This window comes from Linepithema humile, chromosome 4, assembly GCF_040581485.1.
Source record: "Linepithema humile isolate Giens D197 chromosome 4, Lhum_UNIL_v1.0, whole genome shotgun sequence".
In the NCBI taxonomy this organism is placed as follows: domain Eukaryota; kingdom Metazoa; phylum Arthropoda; class Insecta; order Hymenoptera; family Formicidae; genus Linepithema; species Linepithema humile.
The window spans coordinates 21,858,070-21,873,513 of record NC_090131.1 but is presented as its reverse complement, the minus strand read 5'-3'; the positions used below and the strand labels follow the sequence as shown (position 1 = coordinate 21,873,513).

The window sequence follows — 15,444 nt, the reverse complement described above, 5'->3', positions numbered from 1 at the left end:
AACACCGTTACATCGACAAGTCCATCGATCAATCTTGAAAAGTGAGACGCCCATATGCTTTCATACGCACAATCCGTCTTCACGATTTCTACATTCGCTGACGAGAACAGACGAGACGAATTTCGTCGTAGTAACTGCATTCCGAAATTTGCGCGTCTCACTTATTCGCGTCTGAATATTCATCGCACTGTGGAACCCGTTTTCTCTAGCTTGCGCTTTCCTTTTTAGGTGGCTGAACGACCCGCAGTTCGTCGGCAGCTTCGAGACGGAGGATCACGTGTACTTTCTATTTCGCGAGTCCGCCGTGGAATACATCAACTGCGGCAAGGTAAGATCGATGCCCGTACGGTAATCCACCGTGATCGCGCGCGCGCGTCCTCCATCATCCTCGCGAGGAACACGCGAGGAGCCGCTCGCGCGATTAGCGATCTCGTCTCCGCTGACTTGCGTCAGGCGTATAATTAGCCGCTTACGGTGCTGGTCGAAACGAGAGACGCGTCGCGGATTTTCCCTCCTCGCGGCAAAAAAATGCCATCTCCGACGTGATCTTAGTTCGCGGCGATGTTTATCATTTTCTCAGCCTATCGCCGCTCAAATTGCCGGCCTAGGGATAGCTTTAATGAAACATTCTGCATCCGGTTGCGCGGATCGCGTCTTGATCGTGAACAAACGCGAGGTTGAACTCTGCTTCGCACGCGGTGGATTAATTTATTCGGCACCACGTGCGACGCAAAAGTCCGAGAGGATATTTAAAACGCCATCAAGAGGACTTTATATACCTTTGAAATGTCTTTCGAGCCTCGGTGTTGTTCCATTAAGCAGATTAGCACGATGATAATGTACGGTCTATTACGCGCCATTAAAGCTTGTGCTTATCACGAAAAGGCTTAACCGTACGCTGCGACGCATGGTTGCAGAAAATATATTCGAGGATAGCGAGGGTCTGTAAGAACGATCGAGGTGGGCAGATCATGATGAAAGACGTATGGACGACCTTCAGTAAAGCCCGATTGAATTGCTCGCTTCCCGGCGAGTTCCCATTCTATTACGATGAGATCCAAGGCGCTGCCTATCATCCGGAAGAGGGAATTGTTTACGCGACCTTTACGACTCCTATGTGAGTATCCGTTCATCAGTCCGATTAATCCGAAGGCGCATTAATTATCGTCTGTGTTTATGTCTGCGCACAAACTTCAGGGGGACGCAAGAGATGGTAAATGACAAATTGATTATGCGATACGTGAATAGGATTTTATTTCGTTGCCTCTGTTTGATTTACACATTAAATTTAACCAATATTAACCGGCCACGATAAATGATTTTCGTTGATTTTAATCAAACGATGAGTTAATTGCTATGATTACAAAATCAACAATTTTATTTCTATTTTATACGACTCGTCGGGTTTTATCGATTTGCATATTTATGTAGAAATTTACATCCTTCGTTTATCTCTAATATCCGAAATTATCCGAAGTCATTTCCTCGGCGTTACGCATGGTCATTAATTTCTCCATCTTATGTTCTTTGTCGCATCGTCGATCAAATTAGCAGAACCTTTCTTTTATTTTTTTGGATACGTAATTTCTCCGGTAAGAGCGACTGGGTTTAATGGAATTCTTTTTTTTTTCCTCTCCCTACCGCAGTAACGGCATCGCGGGCTCGGCGATCTGCGCGTTCAACATGTCAGCGATCACCGCTAGTTTTAACGGGCCTTTCAAGTATCAGGAAAACGCGGGCGCTGCCTGGGAGAGGAGACCGGTCGCGCATCATAATCGACAACGCTGCGGCTCGCCGTCGAGCACCGCGTCGCATCAGATCATGGACAATCAGCGTTACCAGTTGATGGACGAGGCGGTGCAAAGCACGACGCTGGAGCCGCTGCACACCGCGACCCTCGAGCGATTCACTCACATCGCGGTGGACGTGACGCCGACCAAGCTGCACCGCAGCGTCACCGTCCTCTACGTCGCCACGGCGACCGGACTGATCAAGAAGATCTCCGTCTTGCCCAGAACGCACGAGACCTGCATCGTCGAGATTTGGGGACCGTTGCCCTCGTCGCCGATGACCTTGCAATTTCTCAAGGACACGCAGAGTCTTTACGTCGGCATGGAGATCGGTCTCTTGCGGTAAGACGATAACCATCATTAGCCGCGGATTTCCACGAACGTTTGTTATTAATCACGATTGATATCACGCTGTGAATGTGATAAATGTCGTTTAATTGCAAATTACGTTTTTAAATAACCGGTATTACGTAATCGCGCAAATTATGCACAACAGTTGTCTTCGATAATAAATAACTCGCGCTCGCTTCTAAATGCTCCGCTAAATCGCATCGTAATGCCTTCTGCTATGCAGCGTGCCCGCCGTTCAATGTTATCGTCATCGGAGCCGCCAAGCGTGCTTGAACGCCCAGGAGCCGTATTGTGGATGGAACGAGCATCTCATGAAGTGTGCGCAGGCACCGAAGCAGAATTACCTGGCGAATCATTGGCATCAGGAGGTCACCAAGTGCCCGGTGCTCACCGACCCTGTTGACGGTGGCTGGAGCGCGTGGAGTCCTTGGTCGCCCTGTCAACATGGCCAGGGGGAACAATCGGCCGGACACGGTCACGCTCACTCGCATTCGCACAACGAATACTCGGAGGTTGATATATATGTTTGCTTATTATTCATCGCCATGGAGTTTGCTCCATTTTTGCTTGCTTAATAAGATTAATCATAAGCAGTTGATAAAGTTAAATATATATTTGGCAACAAGTGAGCAGCTCTTTTTATCGTAAAATATGCAAGACGAAAATTTGAGAGCCTATACTTTTAACGCAGTCTCGTGTTTCGTTTTAAATAAACAGCTTGGATTTGTTTATCGTGATGGTATCGAAAAAGTAATATTTACATTTGACCCACAGAAAAGTGACACGTGTCAGTGTCAGACTAGAGAATGCAACAATCCCCCGCCGCAACACGGTGGCGAGAGTTGCACGGGTGCGCGTGTCAGAGTAACAAATTGTACCGTTCACGGCGGTTGGACCGCTTGGTCAGCTTGGTCGGAATGCTCTCAGACTTGCGGTTTCGCAATGAAAACCCGCCGGCGTACCTGCACAAATCCGGCACCCGCCTTTGGTGGGCGCGTTTGTGTCGGCCACGATCACGATGACACCGTGTGCATCGATCGGCCGCCCTGTCCTGCCCTTGTTAAAACCACCCTGCCTCAGGCCGGCCAGTGGACGTCCTGGGGCAATTGGCACGCATGTTCGCGGCCGTGCAACGGTGGTGAGTATCCGAGTATAATTACAGTAGCATCCTAATAAATGACAAAAGCTGAGAAATATTTGAGAAAATATTCACGATACATTTTAGATGTTTGTTTCATCTATAATACAAAAATAATCCATGCGTTTACAAAATCCAATTCTTACTTTACAGGAATACGTTTAAGAAAGAGAATCTGCGAGAGTACATCGCCGAAGAAAGGATCGCCTGTCGAATGTTTTGGATGCGATACTCAGGCAAGTTTTAGTAAAAAATATGTTTAAATATTTTTTTTTATAATCAAATAAAAGATTCGCTTAATAACAGCAAGCGTATTTCAGTATGAGGACTGTAACACTCACGAGTGCACCGAGACGAAACGGTATTCCGGATGGACTCCTTGGTTGGCCGTGAACGCCAGTCTGCAAAGCGCCAGTGCGGGTTACGTGGAGAAGCGTTTCCGATTTAGCTGTCGCGCGCAGACAAGCGATCCTTCGAGCGTGCGAGTGCAGCTCGCCAAGGAGGAGGAGCGTTATTGCAGAAACGACGGGTCTTGCTTGCGAGGAAAGGACGAATACACGGAACCCGTGGAGAGTGGCTGGGGCGAATGGTCCGCCTGGGGGCCGTGCGACCGTCCTTGCGGACGGGGTATTCAACGTAGAGTAAGTGTTTACACAGCGGTGGACGTACAAATGTACCTCTTTACGCGGCGCTTTGAAAAATCACCCGCACGATTTAACATGTGTTACTCTTTTGCAGATAAGGCAATGCGACTCGCCGGTTTGCAAGACCGGCGTCGCCTCTCAGAGCAGAGCCTGCAATTTACACGCGTGCCGCAGTAATTCCGCCAGTATCGTGACGGAGGGTCAATGGTCGTGTTGGACAGAATGGTCCGAGTGCTCGGTGAGCTGCGGCGTCGGCGTGCGTACGAGAACAAGGGAGTGCCTTGGCCCGGAGAGCTGCAACGGTCCCAGACTGGTCAGGGAGACCTGCGAGACGCCCAGTTGCGAATCGCTGATCGGTTGGGACACGTGGTCGCAGTGGACTCCGTGCGACGGCGATCGTCAGCAGCACCGAAAGCGAACGTGTCTCCATCACGGACCCGGCATGTGTCAAGGTCTGAATCATGAGATACGCGATTGTCTTCTGGATTGCACAGACAACGGTGAGTTGGCTGATAGATCTCTTTATATTTCGTTAGACGTCACACACGATAAATCTCTGGAAGATAAACTTATTGTGCACACCGCACACATTTTTCCAGATGTTAATGCGCTGCCCTCGAGCGTGGAGAGCTCGGGCGTCACGGTGGGCGCGGTGGTGGGCAGCTGCGTGACAAGTTTTATCATCGGCTTGGCCTTAACCGCGGTGTTGTGCTTCTGCTATTTGAAGCGACGCAAGCCGCGCATTCCAGGGAGTCCGCATTATATCAGCAAACAGAATCCTTACGTCACCGTGCCGCTGAAAGAGGTAAGAAGGAGCGCGCGTACGCGGGCGTACTAGCGCGTCCTTGACACAGATGCTTTGAAGGGACTAATTTTACAGGTGAACGCGAAGCGACAGCCCAGTTTCTCGGGCAGCACCAACGGAAATGGCACTCTGCGCGGTAAGAACAATCCCAATGTCAACGGTCTCGGGAGTCCCAAGCTGTATCCGAAGAGTCTCGATTATGAATCCGCCACCCTGAAGCGCAACAGTCACGGCCAGCAACATATCCGTGCCGATCTCGATCAGGACAAATACTACTGAACGAGCGATCCGCATGGAATCGTGTATCAACGTCATGTGGATGGCCAGCTGGTCTTTCCAGCCACGTGATTTTCGAGTGATTTATTCGTACAGCAAATTGTGATGTTGCTGATCGCGAATACTAACTCATTCCACGCACTTGGCAGCTGCATATAAATAGTGCTGATCGATTAACGCTCGGTCGACATTAACATGTGAGACTTGAGAACGGACTTCCGGAAGAGTGATCGTGTTTTGCAATCAGGAAAGTGCAAACAATGATGAAGAGGACGGAAGGAGTCTGTGAGAAAAAGGTTTGAGAGTATTTACTTAATTAAATTAAGGCGACAATATCTTCGACGATACATGCATACATACGATCGATTAAGCAAACGCCTGTCTGCAAGACTATACATTCTTAGTATTAAGTACCCGATGTACACATTCTCCGGCGTGTTCGTTTAGTTAATGATAACGTTGCGCTTAACGACACAACTCCACTGACAACGTTGCTCAATACTGAGCAATAAAGATGAGATATACATTTCGAAAGAGACGCAGCGATATTACTCCAATTGCCTTAATGTCTTAGGCTCTACAGCATACACATAGTTGTAGAGTGGTACTTTGCGATGTCGTTTGTCGAGCGGTGCAATAACTCAACGTACCCCCGAGAGAAAAGCCGTTGTTTCAAGAGAGTTTTTAAGAGTTTATTTTTGTTTCTGTACATATCCGTGAGAAAGAGAGATAGAGATTTAATCCCGCACACGCCTGGGCATTCATTTTTTTTCATCTGTATAAAGTTTCATTTGATCTTTTATTTGTGAATGCATTTTCACACATATTTCATACATTTATAACATTATTCGTGCGGCAGAATAGTTTTATAACAATAAAAATATTAATGAGGCGAAAAAGGCAATACGAAACATATTTTTTGCGCATTGACACTCTCGCGCGTTCTTATTATCTTTTTTCTCCGTTAATATTATTATTTGAGCGAGATAACAAGTGAGAAATATGAAGAAGTGCGTCTATTAAACCGCGATCACGCAGACGCTCGGGTTGCCGAGAATCGATTGATAGTCTTTGTACAAATACAAAAAATGTGTTACACAAGTATGCATTTTTGGAAAGAAAGTTTGCCTCTTTTATATTTTATTCATAGAAGAAGTATCGAATTTTATACTGAGTAACGTAGTGCCATGATACGGAGTTGTATATACGTAAAAATGCGTCTTCTTAAACGTAGCTTTACGATGATGGAGTATATACTATATAATGAATGTGTAACGATGAACACACATACGTTGCGCGACGATTGCGTTTACATTGGCTCACATTGAGTCGCGCTCGCGAATCACGTTTACGCAATCCCCTAAAATAAATTGCCTTATTACTTGCCGCGTCTATACGGTGAGCCAAATTTTTCATTTAGACACTTATTGTTAGAGGGAAAATTGAGGTCTTCCAAAACGACTAATTAAAAGAATTTGATCGTATAAGTTACCTCTTAAGTACGAATTTATGTAATTCGCAGCATGTAAGATGATACATGAAGAAAAAAAGATGTAAAACTGCGACGTTTGATTTTTTTACATGAGTACGAAGTCTTATTATATCAAGATCGTGTATATATAAGAGTAAGAATTATTATATCCGATGCATCTTATACCCAACGCACTCGTTTGCAATAAAGACAATATTCTTTTTTTTAGATTCTACAAGTTGTTGCTTCGAATGCCTATCTTCTTTGATAAGAACGGACTTTTATATTCGCGAGCGAAAGAAAGATCGAGATAAATATTTATCTACAAATCGGCCGCAGATTTTTCGATCTGTCTGATAACGTAATCCATGGACGATTCTGTGGGCGGAGGTTGGCAGTTCACGACCATGCGAAAGAAATTGCCAATGTTCTTCTGCGGCAAAGGCGTGTAGCCGATCAAAAGAGATCCTTCCAACGTCAAACGTTTCTTTATCGTAGTTGTGATCACGTACAATTTGTGCCACCAGTCTTCATTCTCTTCCTTTTCGCGCATACTCGGAGGTATGTACCTAAAACGATTCACGTCACGATAAACGTTATCGAGAAATCACCGATTTTTCAATAACGAGATCACTTACCAGAAACAAACGTTGCAACACTGATAAGCAGGCAGCACCAATCGGAAGCCAGTGGTTTCCTTGATTCGTTTTAGAAAATAATCCGCGCAGGACATCGCGTGGTCCACTGATTGCCGAAAACCACTCGTGCCGCGAGCTTTCCACATTAACCAAAATTTCATTGCGTCGACCTTGAAGCGTGTTGTCAAATGTTAAAAATGGAATAATAATTTTATAATTTTTTTTCAACATTGTAAAGATGTATAAACAATATTTTGATTTGGATGTCTTTTTTTTAGAAGTCTTTTAAATGCCTCGTAGAGTTTACTATTATTTAATTTAAAATTTTTACGAATAAAATCTGCATTAATGCAATAATGAATATTCCATACGACTTGCAGTTACCTTTCTGCCGCACTGCACGCTCTTATCTCCCGTATCCCAACTGACGTCATAAAATTTGTCCTGCTGAAAAAGGTAAGTTGCACTGGCGTTGTTTGCGTTGTGCAACGCATTCTTGCCTTTAACTAGAAACAAGGAGCACTGCAACGGTGCTCCGAGCATCTTGTGCGGATTCCATGCCACCGAGTCTGATCTGAATCAACCGGATTGTAAAAGGAAAATCGGTCAGAGAAAACTGCGAATCCGCGTTGCTTCGCGTTAAAATACTTCTAACGTCGCAGAAAGGAAAGTTTTTATCTTTTAAATCTCCATTTTATTTGGACAAACGTCGTTTAGCGTTCTTTTAAACAATGTTTCGAGTAAAATAATGTAAATAACAATCATTCAGGATTGACATGACGATTATTTACTCAATCAATTGCAAATAATTACTTTGAATTATATATTTTTCCTTTCTCGACAGCATTAGTGAAAAAATAATTACGAACAATTCGATGCCTTGCAGCAGAGGCCGATACTTCTTCGAGAGCAGCAGAGTACCGCCGAGACAAGCCTACAATAGGTTTTCTTTTTCGAATTATGTCTGTTCCCAAATTAACAACTGTCATATACATACATCAACGTGTAGCCAGAGGCCTTCATCCTGACAAATTCTGGCAATTTCTGGCAAAGGATCGATAGCTCCGAGCACTGTAGTGCCAGCGGTAGCGTTCACAAAGAACGGTGTGCATCCCGCAGCCCTCGCTTTCGCTATGAGTCTCTTTAGATCATCCGGTTTCATGCGACCAAGCTCGTCCGTTTTCACCTGGAACGAAAGAACGCAAGTTTGCACAATTAATGTTTGCAAATTGCAATGATTAATAATTTTAATTATTAGCTTAGAGATAAAATTTATTTCATATATCAATATATTTTTAAAGTCGAAAAAGAGAAGTATTTAATAAATTAAATATTTGAATATCAAGCCGAAACGTATGTTCTGATTTGTATTGAAATGTGTTTTTCTACACGTACATCTAGCAGCGGCTCTTGTTGCTCTTTTTTATATATTGATAATTAAATACTTAATTTATTACATATATGATAAACATATGATAAATAAAAATTATAAATGAAGATTCCCAGATAGCCAAATGTTAGCAATATTAACAGATTGCTAGATTGACAGCAAATTTCATCATATTTGTTGTCAATCTGTCAATATTGTTAATATTTTGTTGACTGGACTGTTAACGTGGCAAGCTCATATGGACGGTAAAAAATAAATATTTGTGTAATCCTTGAAAATACCTTGTAAACATTGTCGGTGCCCAAACCCAACCAGTGAGCTGCTTTTATAATCGAATAATGACCATCCTCGCTCGTAAAACACACTAGCGGTGGTAAATGGTTAACTCCTTTTTTCTTTACTTCTGGCGCTTTTTTGTATCTGGCCAGCACCATTCCATACATGTTTGATATGGTGCCACCCGGACTCATTATACCATCGGCATCCGGCATCAGCGGGTAGTCTACCAGTGTCAATGACATTCGTATCACTTCTCGCTCCATTAAAGTAAATACGGGGGCGACTTCGTAGGTGTACCTGGCAGGAATGTTCGCAATTATGACTCGCTATTATATTTTTTTTTTTTTCTTTGGTTAGATGGTAGTAATAGCATCGTTGCGATCGCTAAAGCTGTTTGTATTTCTGAAGTCGTTATCAAAGAAAACACGTGGGCTCTTTATTTTCCTAATGAAAGCAAACTTTCTTAATGATGATAAGAACTTCGGTGTGTGTTAATTAAAATTGCGATGGGTTCATGTGTTGTCTGCCACGCGAACTGGGTTAACAATATTATGTGTCTAGTATTTCTACGAGATACGATAACGAAATGATTTTGATTATCTAATGTTTCTTCGAGACAGCATTATTGTATTACGAAAAGAAAATGTTAAATACATTTCTTCCTAGAACTTTTAATTATTCCTAAATGTTTTTAAATGTTTTTTTTAGAAATTTGAAACTATTCTTACTGGCTAGTGTTCAAGGTTTCCGTTAACCAGGAGCCAGCCAGTCCGAATTCATCAACGCCAGCATATAGCTGATTATGAAAATGAGGACTGGACGTCTTCACAGAATATCGTATGGCTTGTCGTATTACCGCTTCGATTTGCTCATCGCTCGCTGGTTTATCATTCAAAGAGCATGAAATCTTTTCCTGAAGACAGAAATAACGTTAAATGAGAAAAGGACGATGAATATTCTACGAAATTAGCACAATTTTCTGTAATGGAAAGGAAATTTATAGAAATTAGCGATTGATCGTGCGACGGTGATTAAATCGTCTAATAGTTATCGATGACAAAATATTAATCAAAGATCGAACCAATGTAATGCGTTGTAATCTGTAATAGATTTTGCGCAAGCAAATGTGAACAGAAGACACACTCGAGGAGAGGAAACGTTATTTTACGATTTCAAGTTTATCACGAAAAGATTTGCGATACATATAACCTTTGACAACCTCTATGATGCTCCACTTTCTATTCCTCTAATGTTTATTCTTCTTTTAATGTGTGCTTGTTTTTAGAGGAAACGATGCTGTCTGCCTTTTCACACGCTTTACTCAGAAACAAAATGTATGAACAAACTAAAATTAAGAGAAATCCTCTTCGCTAGAGAGGAAATTGTGAGAGTATATCTGTAGAGGAATTTTCCCTTTCACTTTAAGAATATTTTCTTTTTGAATGTTAAAAGAATTTTTGGCTGCAGATTATCAGCAACTAAACGGTATTTAAAAACAATATTTAAATCCGACTATCGCGATACCATGATATACGATATGCGATATGTTATATTATTAATTATTATTTGGATTATCTGGAGGTTCTTATATATATATATATATATATATATATATATATATATATATATCTGTCCGAATTTGCATGTTTATTAATGCAGATCCAAAACGATTTCTGCTTCAACATATTACCATAATCAACTGAGGAACTTCTTGAAAAAAAACGACATGTTATCATGCATGTCAAAGTTCCTCGAAGAAAGCGACAATCTGTCTGGTAAACATCGGTTGGTAATTACGTTATAAAAACTGCAAACGTTGACCTCACACACCTATATATTGCAATTATCTGTATTCCGTTTCATTCATGCTATGTTAATAATTATTTTATGAATAAATATTTTATGTTTTTTTCCATCAGGATTCAACATTAGTGTGCGCAATATTAGAAAGTGATACAGACATTAGATACAGTTCGATATAAAACAATAAAATAGACAAAATAAACAATGCCATGATATTATACGATATGCGATATATTATATTATTAATTATTATTTAACTGTAATATAATAAAAATAGAAAAAATTTTAATGTAGAGACATTTTCAACATTAAACAGATACATCAAAAGTAAATAAACAGTACATCAAAAGAAAATAAGAGACAGAAATTGCTAATTCACCTGCAAATCTTTGGGTTGAACAAATTGCACGACGGGTTGATCGCCAGATCGATCGAACACTCGTTCCTCTTTAAAGATCTGCAAGAGTTTCTCCAGTAAATCGACAGTACCATTACTACCTGTCGCAGCCATCGTGAATAGTATACTGAAACGAAGCAAGGATATCCGCCAACTGACCAGTCGACAAATCCGTCGACTCGCTTGTTGGACCCCTTCCATTTCGACTTACCAAGACGAACGAATCGTTCTTTGTCACGGTTGTTAAAAGCGCATCATGCGTGCATAAATCTCGGTGGTTCATCGTTTGGTTGCGCAGTTTACGTCTGCCGTTCTCCACGTGTTCTGCGCGTGTTCTTCACGCATCTGTTACGCACGAGTTACAGTTCGTGCATTTTCCTTCTCCGCGATTTATCGAAGTGCTATTAGCGCGTGCTAAATGTTCTAAATAATTTACACGTGACTGGACTTATTGTATATCTGACGGTCGACTGAGCAGTGTGTGTGTTATCAATAATTTTAATACTCTCGTGTAATTTCTATGACGTCGCGTGTTTCGTTCTGGTCGTTAGTCATGAGAAATTATGGAAAGATTCTAGTTTTATTCTTGGAGAAGAGTTGTATGATCGATATCTTACGTTTTTTATCATTTTGCTCGGCGATAGCAAATTGGACTTTGCGATAAGCGCAACTGATTACGTTATAATCCTATCTAACAACTGCAAGTCAACATAATCGTTTATGAGCGTAAGAAATTGAGATTGGAAACGATGGGCGGATAACACACGCTTGAAGCAAAATATTTTTGCAATTAAATGGTTTTTTATTTCATATCATGTCATTTTGCTCTATGCTATTATTGTAAGTATTGTGAATTGCATTATCATACAGTGCACGCAATATATAGTGCACAAATGTTTAAAATAATTTGTACAATTTATTTATTTATACACGCTGCATTTTTTATGGCAACGAAAAAATCATTTTAAAAGATGCGCTAATTAGTCTAATTAGCATCAAATGTTTTCTCAACATCACGTGATATTTTCGCAAATTTGAGTCTCGCATCTTTTATACCTGTAACAATATGAATAAAAAATGAGATACAATATTATTCAAGAAAATTATTTTTATTTCAGTTAATATTAATGTGATATTAAGAGCCAAAAAATAATCTCTGCAATTGCACAGATTTTTGTTGTAGGAGAAATTGCTGGAGGAAAATGCAATATTTTATTTGGAAATATTGTATTTAGTAAAATGCGATTTATAATTACCAAAATCGTGTCTCTCTTGACTGTATGCGACGCGACGGACGGCGCTATGACATCGAGGGGTAATCGAGGCACAATACCCTTCATGGAGGCCCATTGACCATCGCAGAGCTCATGAAAGGTCAGACGCAATAATGACTGGCCGCCCAATATACCTGGACCTCTGCATATTGCGCCAGCTCCAAATTCCCAGACACTCCAATTGCCCGTAAGGATCAAAGCCTGTTGTATCTGTAATTGATTGGTCAAATTCGCGAAGCTGGCGAATCTCTTACGTAGCCAAGAGGCGACATAAGAGGCACGGCAATCACAATGCCAGGGATTCCGGCTTAAGCGTACTTGTGGAATCGTCGATATAGCGTCCATGCTTCCAGCTGGCAAGAACGAGAGTTGATTTGATTCCAATTGCCTAAAAATCGTGATATGATAAAATTGTGCGTGAAAAATAGCATAGTTTTCTTCTTGATTAAAATTTTATCCGTAAATTATATTTGATACAGAAATAACTCCATTTTTGATAGTATTTATCAAAATAGTAAATGAAAATGTACGTGAATAAAATTAATATTGAACACTGTTAAGCATGATTGAGCTAGAAGAATCTTTAATTTGTAGAAATTTTATTTACAGTTCAGTATAAAAACTTATAATACACTTATCAAACTTACAGTTTCCGCAAATTCGGCGTATCGTCAAAAACTCCTGATTGCATCACTTTCAATCGATTGGATTGCAGGAAAAGAGAAGTGAGATTGGACAAGCCGTGGAAAACGCCTCTCGTTAAGATTTCTATACGATTGCCGTAGAGAATAAGACGTTCCAAGGATTTAGAATTGTTGAATAATCCAGGCGACAGGTATTTGATTTGATTATGTCCTAGTCGAAGTTCTCGAAGTGCTACCATATCGTGAAAGGCTCTTGCATCGATCTAATCACAAAGATCAATATTATTTATTAATATCTAAGGAGTTAATTTTTCAAAAAGTTAATAAAATTATAAGATATAATTTTTTTTATAAGACAATATTCTTTTATGATAATTTGAAAACATAAAATTAATGCAAAAATAAATTTACGATATGTACACGAATTATTTTATTGCTCGACATTTCCAGGATTTCCAGTCGTACAAGAGTGGACAGCAGTCCCTTGGGCACTTCCGCCAAACGATTGTCTCTCATATCTAACTCTCTGAGAGATGTCAGACCCTCGAATATGCCGTTAGGCAGCTCTCTAAAACGATTTTCTTCGAGTGCGAGGCGCCTAAGATTAATTGTGTCTCGAAAAATTGGCAGAGGTAATCCACCTAGTCGGTTTTTACTCAGCAACAGTTCCTCGAGATTCCCGAGATCATGAAACGTGTCGGAAGGTAACGAGGAGATGCGATTGGAAGAGAGATCAAGCAAAGCCGAAAGGCTGTTACTTAGGAAAGGACCCTCCGGCAAAGTGCGGAGTCTGTTTGACGATAAATCGCTAAATAAAATATAATGTTAAATCTTGCAATTAATATTCTTACAGTAAAAATTAAGTTGTATATAATTATAAACAGCGTTCTTCTTTATGTTTACTAGATGTCTGACGTACAGTATTCGAAGATTTCTCAGTCCGAGAAACTGATTACGTTGGATCTCCTTTAAGAGATTGTTACTCAGTCTGACATTTGCGACACTGTGCAGCGGCAGGAACAAATTTGGTGCTAAATGCTCGACCAGATTGCCGCTGAGATCTCTGTAATACGTAATCTTCTTAGGATTCACGCATATCTTAGTCGTAAAATCACTTACAGATGGTGTAACCGCGTCATGTTCTTAAATGTATCTCTGTGCAGAGCGTGCAGCCGATTATTCCCGAGATCTCTGCAACGATATGTCAAACAAATAATTTCCACTCTCATAATATTTCTTAACAAAGTTTGTCATTCGAGAAATTGCAATTGAAAGGAAGTGAAATATAACCATTTTAAAATACGTAATTTAATAAGAAAAGTGCTTAAATTTTAATGGAAGTTAAAATCGAATCAAAAAGTAATTTTTTTGAACTTTAGAATCCAACAATGGATACTTTAGATTATTTTTTTCAAATCCATTCTTGAAAACTTTCTAAATCGTTTCTAAAAAATGACGATGCTTTCAGCTGTAATATTTTTCCATCAAAGATGGGATAGCTTTTAAATCGCTCACAGCCTCAGCACGTCGGCGGGAACCAGTTGCGTGGGAGGCAGACTCAGTAGATCGTATCTCCAGCAGGACACCGATTTGATTTCAGGTATGCATTTGCACGGTCCCTCGGCACAAATCTCCCAGTCCTCCTCTCTCAGGCCGATCTGCCAAACTGCGAGAGCATGGGTGTGCTTTTGTATATCCGTCGCAAATCACGAGACTCTTACCCGGTTGCTCGACGGCTCGCAGCCTCCGTTCGAGACTCGACAGTCGGTTTTCCATCTCCTCGAAGATTGACATCGAGTCCAGCACTGTGGAACGTTCTGTATCTGTGCTTGTACGAAATATTTCAAGGATGTTTCATCTCGAGTTTTGAGATCGCGCATCTTAAATCGTATCGGAGTTAAACAAGACAATACACAAAAATTTATCACAGTTTCGAGAATTGTATGCATTTGGTTTAACATTTTTTTTTACACATAAGTTTTTTTTGCGATATTCTTTTAAAAATATGCGATCTCGGATTTTCAGATAAAGCATAAATAATATTCTAAAATCTCATTCTACTATTTCATCGTACAGCATACAATTATTAAGATTGCAATTAGGGTAATTTTTGTACAATAGGTTTTTGTTGCGTATTATCAGTTTCCACTATCAGATCGCCGATAATTATTTGATTGGCGTGATTAATTACCTGTTGGAGTTTGCGTACTTGCGGTCGTGCAGGCATACGAGCCTAGACAGCACGTTCTTGTCTCGCATAACGAAAAGAGAACAATTACACAGTAGATGATCCTTGAAGATAAGTCGATCATGTCACAGACGAGCCGAACGAGACGGCACATTGTAGAACAATGTGCGCCAAACTGAGGATGCGGCTTATGGCGGGCTGTCATCCTTCATTGCCCACGGTCGCATCCTCATTATGTTGAACATTGATTTGGTACGTAAACTCGTTACAACGAAGATTGACGGACAATAGCCCCGCGCGTACAAATTATATGTTGCTTGCCTTTCACGTACACGCGGCGTGCACATACTTAGCGA

At 40.9% G+C, this 15,444-nt stretch overlaps 3 protein-coding genes across 4 annotated transcripts in view; 1 reads left to right on the top strand and 2 right to left on the bottom strand.

The window, feature by feature from the left end:
* Window positions 1-6,703, top strand: part of Sema5c (Semaphorin 5c) — a 91,900-nt gene extending 85,197 nt beyond the window's left edge. For both annotated transcript variants that reach the window (XM_012366969.2, XM_067352855.1), the window contains 10 exons: window positions 229-328; window positions 918-1,117; window positions 1,647-2,132; window positions 2,365-2,653; window positions 2,916-3,279; window positions 3,433-3,515; window positions 3,600-3,920; window positions 4,018-4,423; window positions 4,523-4,728; window positions 4,804-6,703. In XM_012366969.2, coding sequence (XP_012222392.1) covers window positions 229-328; window positions 918-1,117; window positions 1,647-2,132; window positions 2,365-2,653; window positions 2,916-3,279; window positions 3,433-3,515; window positions 3,600-3,920; window positions 4,018-4,423; window positions 4,523-4,728; window positions 4,804-5,007 — 2,659 coding nt within the window. In that variant the 3' untranslated portion in view covers window positions 5,008-6,703. The remainder of the gene's footprint in view (window positions 1-228; window positions 329-917; window positions 1,118-1,646; window positions 2,133-2,364; window positions 2,654-2,915; window positions 3,280-3,432; window positions 3,516-3,599; window positions 3,921-4,017; window positions 4,424-4,522; window positions 4,729-4,803) is intronic.
* LOC105672201 (cysteine sulfinic acid decarboxylase) lies at window positions 5,785-11,391 on the bottom strand. Its single transcript, XM_012366972.2, has 8 exons — window positions 10,965-11,391; window positions 9,511-9,695; window positions 8,785-9,079; window positions 8,111-8,299; window positions 7,983-8,047; window positions 7,498-7,687; window positions 7,114-7,283; window positions 5,785-7,044 (listed from the first exon to the last, which is right to left on the bottom strand). The coding sequence occupies exons 1-8, from the start codon at window positions 11,181-11,183 to the stop codon at window positions 6,798-6,800; spliced, it is 1,560 nt and encodes a 519-aa protein (XP_012222395.1). The 5' UTR covers window positions 11,184-11,391; the 3' UTR covers window positions 5,785-6,797.
* Window positions 11,392-11,898: 507 nt separating this feature from the next.
* Window positions 11,899-15,316, bottom strand: LOC105672200 (leucine-rich repeat-containing protein 15-like). The gene is made up of 9 exons (XM_012366971.2): window positions 15,092-15,316; window positions 14,622-14,723; window positions 14,416-14,566; window positions 14,020-14,091; window positions 13,820-13,963; window positions 13,321-13,708; window positions 12,904-13,163; window positions 12,239-12,644; window positions 11,899-12,038 (listed from the first exon to the last, which is right to left on the bottom strand). Exons 1-9 carry the CDS (start codon window positions 15,291-15,293, stop codon window positions 12,033-12,035), a joined length of 1,731 nt encoding a protein of 576 aa, XP_012222394.1. The 5' UTR covers window positions 15,294-15,316; the 3' UTR covers window positions 11,899-12,032.
* Window positions 15,317-15,444: the final 128 nt, after the last annotated feature.